This window comes from Nyctibius grandis, chromosome 15 (assembly GCF_013368605.1).
Source record: "Nyctibius grandis isolate bNycGra1 chromosome 15, bNycGra1.pri, whole genome shotgun sequence".
NCBI lineage: Eukaryota > Metazoa > Chordata > Aves > Nyctibiiformes > Nyctibiidae > Nyctibius > Nyctibius grandis.
In genome coordinates this window covers 6,282,986-6,291,325 of record NC_090672.1, presented here as the reverse complement: position 1 = coordinate 6,291,325, position 8,340 = coordinate 6,282,986, and the positions used below count along the sequence as shown (strand labels likewise).

General features: G+C 45.8%; 1 protein-coding gene across 1 annotated transcript; it reads left to right on the top strand.

Annotated features, from left to right (window-relative positions):
* The first annotated feature begins 4,120 nt into the window (after positions 1 to 4,120).
* Positions 4,121 to 6,641, top strand: LOC137670629 (unconventional myosin-XVB-like). Its single transcript, XM_068413558.1, has 6 exons — positions 4,121 to 4,135; positions 4,416 to 4,511; positions 5,104 to 5,235; positions 5,422 to 5,547; positions 6,075 to 6,152; positions 6,489 to 6,641. Exons 1-6 carry the CDS (start codon positions 4,121 to 4,123, stop codon positions 6,639 to 6,641), a joined length of 600 nt encoding a protein of 199 aa, XP_068269659.1.
* The last annotated feature ends 1,699 nt before the right edge of the window (positions 6,642 to 8,340 follow it).

The following is an 8,340-nucleotide window of genomic DNA, read 5'->3' as shown; positions in this document are numbered from 1 at the left end:
GACTGAAAAGAGTAGGGGATATTTCTTTCTACCTTTGGCAAAACACATGCTTCATTGACTGAGTCAATGAGTGGAAATTTTAAACCACTGAAATATACTGCAGATTACAATCTATTGAAGTTGGAAAATTGTTTGCCAGATTTATGGCAAGCCATCACCCTGAAGCACGATTTCTTTTGTTTAAGAGATTTTTCAGTACTCAAGCATTTCACAGCAATAGCAAGATACCTTTCCCGTTTCAGCTGTGTGGGTCAGCTTTCCCAGGAGGGCAAAATCTTTACAGCAGCTGTGGTCATGTGAGGAATCCTTGAGGAATGATTGCTATCATCTTTCCTTCAGGCAAGGAATTAATGTACCAAGGCAAGTACCACTAATGACTCAAGGGTGGAGGGCAGTTAAGGGCCCTTCCCTTAATGGGGTGATGTTCCTATTGGCAAAGGATCTGTATTGCAAACTAAACTCTTCGCGGTGATAGCTAACAGGAATGCCTCAGCCTGCTGCAGAGAAGAAAAGGAAAAAAGATAAGACCACATGTAAAGAAGTTAGCAGAGACTGACAAAATCTCTTTTGGATCTTGCTCTTGGCAAGAAGCAGCCCAAGGCTGCCTGGACCTCATTCTTGTCCTCATCTCAATCTGGCGATCAGCTGGAAACTTCTGTCAAAGAATGCACTTGTACACAAACAGGTTCTCCAGACCCTCTTGACCTAGGATTTCTGTGAACTTTAGGGTCACAGGCAGTTGTTAGGAGTGTCCCCTTGTAGAGAAAAGCACAGGAAGAATAAAAGTGATATGCTCATGTTGTAGTGAAGCTCTGTGGCAGAGATGAGTGAGACTATAACCCAGGATGGCTCTCTAGGTGCACAGAAACCCATTTGCTTTGATACATTGGGTTCTGGTACCATTTGGGGTAGCAACTCTGACATGACTTACTTGGGAGTAGATTCTGGCATCCCTTCTTCTCTCAAGCTGCCCTCCCACAGTGGGCAAGGGGTAGCTGGGGTGCCTATATTGGAACCATAATAAAAACTTAGCATGTGTGGGCAAGAGAGATCTTACTCTCAAAAACTCCAGAGAGAAAAGGGACTGGTCTGTCATGAATGCTGAGCTCCCACTAGTGGTGTCTTTGGTCTTTTTAGTTCAGATTACTCCAGTCCTTAAAACATTGAACTACTTCTCTGAAAATTGCTGCTGATAGCTCAGCTCCAGCCTGGGGCAAAAGGGGCTGACCACGGTTATCTGTCCTTGTTCTCTCAGGGCAGAGCATGTAATGTCCTGGGGAAGGAGGACAGTCAGGACTTCCTGGTCTTGGTGCAAGCTCTGGAGGGAATCAGCCTCTCCGAGGAGCAGCTGACCTCCACCTGGGCTGTCCTGGCCTCCATTCTGCAACTGGGGAATATCTGCTTTACCTCCTATGAGGTACGTTAACCCTTGGCAGCTTGGGAATGGGCTATTTGTGCTGAACATTGCTGTTATCCCATGTGATGGGACCAGGGACATTATTATTGATGGAAGATGATATCTTTTGAAGTCTGTTCTGTTCTTCTGATATTAGGCTCTAGACTGACTTTGGCAGGGACAGAAGATGGGAGGCAATCAAAGGTCATTAGTGCTTGGGTGGCCCCTTGAGGAGCCAAGCTGAACCTAGATGCTAGTGTTTTGCCCAGGCTGTGACCAGCTCTTTGCAGCTGAGGTGCTATCAAGAATATTAATACTAGTGGAACCTAGTATCCCATCCTGAGTTGAATCCATTGTTCTCCATTATTTAGAAAGAATCCTATGAACATGCAGCTATCGCCAGTGACACCGAGATTCAGATTGTGGCCAATTTATTGCATGTCTCAGCAGATTTCCTGCACGGTGCTGTCACTCATCGTGTCACTGTGAGTACCTTTTTGGTGATTTCTCATTCATCCTGAAGCATGGAATGCTCTAGTCCAGTGCTGTGTTAGCAGAAGGGCCACCACCTTAGAAGGTCCAAAATCTAGGAGGTAACAGCAGGAGTAAAATGCTTGCTGTGCTGGATCGATAATGGGGATGGGCTGAAGCCCTCAAGGCAGCTCTGTAAAGATGGCAGAACTCACATCTAGGAGGGCTCTTTTCTGACATGAGGTGGCTTCAGGCTTAACGCTTTGGCCAGCTGACTCCCAGTCTGAAATGTAGCAGCAAAATTCTGTTTTTACTTTTTCCTTTGGTACCTGGGTAAATTCTCAGGCCAAATAGAAAAAAAATCCATTTATTAACTGAGCTGACGTCCTTGTGGATTTGAAAAAATATGTGTATTTGTAAGATGATAACAGTAAATTCCAACTCTTTATGTATCCAGGTGACGTCTTATGATCGGATCTTCACCCCTCTGTCTGTAGAAGGAGCCATCGAAGCCAGGTGACTTCTGCTATTGTTATCTGGCTTGGTGAGATGCACTCAAGGGTGCTGTCTTTGCTGTAACTGGTTTTATTCCCCCCTCCTCCTCAGGGACTCCATTGCCAAGACTCTGTATTACCTGCTGTTTGAGTGGCTGCTGCTGAGAATCAATGAGTGGTTGGCTCCCCGGGAATCGGACTGTGCCGTGGGCATTGTGGACATACACGGTTTTGAGGTTGCTTTTCCTATTCTTTTCATATTGTCTGGTCTGCAAATGCATTTGGTGATTCTCCTCAGTCACTGCCAGAAATGTGAGGGTATCTGATGGGTGGGTTTTCGTTTTGGTTTTATTTTTTTTGTTTGTTCTTTTTTCCAGAAACGAGACAGTAATTGTACCATGTAATGTAGATGTCTGTGTTCAGGGGGCTACTCTTTTTTCAGAGGCAGTAGCGAAGTGCTCCTTCAGGGTGTGATTTAACACTTTTACTATAGACTCTTGTTATGAACTGCTGTCTGGAGGAGCCCATAGTTTTCCATGACTTCGTGGCATAGGTAGAATCCTAAGGTACATAGGACTGGGTGGATTGCAAGGAGTATTGGTGTGTAAGTGGAGTCCTAACAATTGTAGACAATTACCAACCTAGCCTCAAGTAGCGTGGTTTCTGGTGCTCCCACCAAGTCAGCCTTGCATGTTTGATACCTTTGCATGAACTGACCAGTCTGGTGCTGCACAGATGCAGCATAGGTGCTAGCTTTGGTTCTGTCATGCTAAGGAAGAGGAAAATGATGTGGTTTTAAATCAGAACAAAACCAGCACTTTCAGCCAACTTGGCCCATTGAAAGAGCTCATATGCTGTATTAAATACAGATCAAAACTGTCTTTTCAGCAGGTGCACTGGCATTTAGAAACCAAGTTAGGGTGATGTTGAAAAGACACATGGGGATTTTAACTCTATGGTTTGACTCTCACCTAAAGAAGATTTGAGAAAACCCCCAGAAGTTTCCTAGAACGTTCACTTGTACACAAATTCCTGTAAAAAGCAGCTCAGAGTCTTTTCCCTGCAGCCTGTGTTCTGCTGCTCGGCGGTGGCTCCGGCAGCCAGGTCACTAATCAGCCTGTTTTGATAGATTGAACCCAGAAAAATACCTAATATAAATTTGCTGTACTGATGAGATGAGCTGAACGAGCTAACTCTTAGTGAATCACATTTTAATTATTCCTGGTGCTATTACTAACAGATGTAAAAAAAAAAAAAAAAAATGTAATTTTAATCTAACTGTTCCCACTTGTTCCTGAAGACTTGGATAAAGCTGGAAATATGTTAACACTATCTTTTTACAATTTATTTCTTTTCACGTGCTTCAGCATATGCTTCTTTTCTGTTATTCCCAGCCTGAACAGGGACAAGTCCAGAATCCACTGAAGTTTCTGAAGAGATTCTTCCTGATCCACTAGGCTTTGGATCAGGCCAGGGATAGAAGTATGCAGATAATTTTGTAAGCAAAGGTCTTGCAAGGTGTTACTCTTTGAAATGAAAGTTAGGGTAGCATCTAGAGTTCTAGGTCAGCAATTGTACCCTTGTGGCAGGTATACACCCATGTCTCTGCCCCAGCGAGCTCCTGGGGGCTTCCCAGACTTTTGCTAAGTAAATAACAGGCAGAGCAGGGGCTTAGAGGGATATGTGCTCACCAAGGCCTGTGAGTTTTATACTTAGGATTCCTGTTAAAATCTGTGTGTTTTGATGAATGCTGAAAACAATGGAGTATATACAGGTGGGGATGTGCATCCAAGAGTAGATCTTTTCTTCTTTGTGCTCCTTCACAGCTTGTCTTGCCTTTTGCTGTTCAGCATAGTCAATAAATCAGGCTGAGAGCTTGCAAACCAGATGTAAGATGATTTGAATTGCTCAGGTTTATTCACACTTACTGATCAGAACAAGCTGCCTGAACCAGCAGCTCATATCAACACCATCTGGTGCTGTGCATTATTCACAGAAGATGCAGCCTCCTGGGAGGGCCGTAGGTTGGAAATGATGCCTTTTTGTCTTTGCAGGATCTAGGTGTGAACAGCTTAGAGCAACTCTGCATCAACTTTGCCAACGAGCATCTCCAGCATTTTTTCAGCCAGACTGTCATTGCCCAGGAAGAGGTAAATGGAACTCACGTCAGCAGGGGAAAGGCAGCACATATGGAACGAGCTGAGGCAGCCTCAGCTGGAGAGTGTCCTTTAGCAGGGAAGCAGGAAGCTGAATGGACCTGGTCCTCTTAAGCAGTATTCATGGAATGCTAGCCCATAGAGCTGGCTATTTAATATCTTTTACTAATTCTGTAGTAAATTAAGGGAGTTTGTTAGTGCCTTGCTCCCTTTTACTGACTTTATAAGTGAGTCAGGATCAAGGACCCCAGACCTCAGCTGGTACTTTTAAAGCCTGTTTGGTAGATTCATTGTAACATTTTATGTACCACTCATGTCCACCTGGAGATGGAAGTGTATTTATCAGACTTGTTGCCTTTTAAAGTTCACTTTATCACCCTGCTTAGCAGCCTTCCTCTCTTAAATTACAAAACTCATTAGTGGCTTTAGAAGAAATTTCATAAGGCAAAACCAGATAATTTTAGGCAAGTTTCTAACAGCAGTGAAACACTAGCTTCCTGATGAATAACCCAAATCCCTCTGTTAACTTCCTCTATTTGTTCTTGTTTCCATGGCTGAATTTGACTGGTTGGTCTTTAACATGCAGGAGGAATATAGCCAAGAACAGCTAGCGTGGATTCCTATTTCCAAGATGTACAGTGAATCATGCCTAGATTTCATGGCTGCAAAACCCCATGGCATCTTGTGTATCCTGGACGACCAGACTTCACTGACTCAGGTGAGAAGCTCTTATCCTCTTATGTGATCCCTTTCACAGGATGGTTATGGTGAGGCCGTTACACAGATTGAACAGGGACTGTGTTTGCACAAGTATTAGATGTTTTTGCCTTCAGTTTAACAGTGACTTTTCAGCCTACTGAATATTTTGCAGCAGCAGGAAACATGTTTGACATCTCCTTTACAGGCTACTGACCACACTTTCCTCCAGAAGTGTCATTACCATCATGGAAACAGCTCTTGGTACATCAAGCCCAAGTTGCCTTTGCCAGTCTTCACTGTGAAGCACTATGCAGGCCCTGTCACCTATCAGGTGAGCTGGCAGGGGACTCTGAGCACTTGGAGCAATAGGCCAGCTTGGAAGCATGCTGTGGATGTCCTGATGGACCAGCTTGGAGTGCTGTGAACAAAGCCCTCTCTTTGTAACTGCATATCCCTCTAGAGCATTTGTTTATCAGAAGCAAGGAGATTCTTTTTAGGAGAGGCAACTAAGCTGCCTCTGGGCAGAAGTAAAAGAGGTAACACCTCAGCTACACAACAGCCTACATTGCTTGTCTCAGAGCTCTGGAAATTCAGGAAAGCTGTTGCTGCTGAAAGAAGCTGAGAGGTGAAAGCCCGATGGGCAATGTGAAGGGGAAAAGGAGCAATCCCTCCTAAAAGCAGAAGTCATTGTCCCTTCCATTCCTGGTGGCAGCAGAAACAGCAAGCTTCATTCTCTAGGGCTTTCCCCTTGTTCCACCTCTCCAGCTGTCTGCCCCAAGTCAAGGTGTGTGTAAGAGGGGTGTTTGCTGTCTGGTTGGTGGTCTGAATGGTGCATTAAATCAGACTTTGCCTCTGCAGGTCCACAAGTTTCTTAATAAAAACCGTGACCAACTGCATCCAGAAGTGCTGGATATCTTCTCTCAGAGCCGCCTCAAGGTACTGTAGTGGTTCAGGATGAAGATGTCTATTGCAGACACCTAACGAGCCACTCATTGCTTTCATGTGAGAAGCAGAAAGATGCTGGTTAGGTGTCAGGAGAACCTGGAGAAACTGTGAGGAGTTTTTTTCTACTGAAGGACACTTGGGAATTGAGCAAGTTGTCTTTGCTTGCAATTGATGCATTTTATATATAAAATGCACAGACTGCCTGAGGTTGCAGCTGGGTTCCTGGCACTGCTAGGGGTAAGGGAGAATGGTCCCCCAGTTTCAGGTAGAAGAGATTGTTCTTTCGGTGTAGTTCAGGGAGCTTTGGTCATTTCTTTGTTTTTGTAGGTGGTGTCTCACATTTTCCAGAAGGCTAAAGCTGCCTATAGTCAGCAAAGGGAGCTGGGGGCCAGAAGCAAAGGGCTCAAGCCTCAGGCCTCCACAATGGTGTCCAAATTCCAGCAGTCTTTGCAGGACCTCACAGCCAAGCTGAGAAGGTGAGAGGTACTGTTATGGTGCCATTGCTGCACCCAGAAGTGTGTGAAGTTTTCCCAGGTCAGCACAGAGAGGAGGATGATCCAAGGTTCTTCCTTCTGTTTTGCAGGAGCCATGCCTTCTTCATTCGGTGCATCACCCCTAATCCCAAAAAAGTAAGGCAGCACCCTGAGCTCCTTATGGAGTCCCTCAGTTCCTTGAAGTCCAGTCCTCTCCAGCAGCTCTCCTTTTGCAGTTGGGGTTTGGACTTCTTTGATTCATTTGATAGCTTGAAACTTTTCTTCCCCTGTCTCAATCTCTCACCCTTCCCTGTGGCCATGTGAGCTGACCACGTGCTGGAGGATAAGAAGCCAGTGTCAGCTGGACACCAAAGGATGTGTTGGGTTTTGTGTTCCATTACCCACAGACCATGGCAAGATCTAACCCAAGGACAGGACAATAGAAGGAGACCCTTTCTAAACTCTCTGCCTTCTGTCTCCTTTCTTTTTTCTTTCTTTATTTCTTGCTTTACATTTTTCTTCTCTCTTATATTCACAGCTGTCAAATATCTTTGATGTGGAGTATGTCACTTGTCAGCTGAGACATTCTGGGATACTGGAGGCTATCCACATTAGAAAGGAGGGATACCCAATCCGCCTTCCATTCCAGAACTTCCTAGCCAGGTACTGTGGTGCACTGGCTTGGGATTCCCCAGCCACTCAAAGCCTGGATGAGCTAGTCAGCACATCATGATTTATTCTCCTCTGAGGACTCCAGTTACAGCCCTGGCTTCTGTCATATCAACATCTCATCTTCCAGGTATGGCTTCCTGGCTGAGCGAAGGCACAGTGGCTTGGAGGAGAGAGAAGGCTGCGCAGCAGTGCTGTCTCATGTAGTGGGGAACCCCTCAGATCTCTATCAGATTGGAGTAACAAAGGTGATGCCTATAGAGAATGTCATCTTAATTGCACAGGCCCAGCCTTCTATTCACTTGCTGTCAGGACGGAGAGCAGCTCGAGAGCAGCTCGGCTGTCTGCTTTGCCTCTTGTCTTAAGTAGGGAGGAGGGATTTCAGATAAAGAAACAGGAGACTCCGTCTCCAGGCTGTTGTAGTAGCGTGGCCAACTCCTTTGTCTACCCAGCATTCCTTGACAGAGATCTGGGCTTCTACCTTTCCTGTCTAGTAACGTTCATCACCCTCTGATTCCCTGTCCTCTATGAATGCATCCATTTCTGTCACCTGCACCTGTGCCTCCTGCCTTCCCCAATTAAGGGAGTGCAGTTTCCTTAGCAGAGAGCATTAAAGGCTACAAAGAGATAAACCAGTAGCATTTATTATCGATCAACTCTTAGAGAAGCTGGCTGCTTTCCTGGTGGGTCAGCAGCTGTTCCCTTTGCTCAGGTCTTTCTGAAGGAGAAGGCCAGGCAGCTTCTGGAGAGACAATGGACCCAGAGGCAGAGTTGGGCCGTTGCTACTTTGCAAAGGAACTTCCGATGCCTCCTTCGCCGCAGACGCCTCCGTGTCCTCCAGGAGAAAGTCACAATCATTCAGGCTCACTTCCGAGGTTACCAGGCAAGGTCAGGAGTCAAAGGCCAGGCAAGGCACAGCCCTTTGTCCTTGCCTAGGACAGCAAGGTGGGGACGTGGCTGGCCAGGCCCCTCCTCATGTTGGCTCCTGGCCTGTTCTGTGGGGGTTCTCCTGTTACTGGAATGATGGAGGAAGGACT

Coding starts and splice junctions, on each gene's coding strand:
- LOC137670629 (XM_068413558.1), top strand. Junction 5,236..5,421: donor ACCAGACTTCACTGACTCAG/GTGAGAAGCTCT, acceptor TCTCCTTTACAG/GCTACTGACCACACTTTCCT. Junction 5,548..6,074: donor CAGGCCCTGTCACCTATCAG/GTGAGCTGGCAG, acceptor TTGCCTCTGCAG/GTCCACAAGTTTCTTAATAA.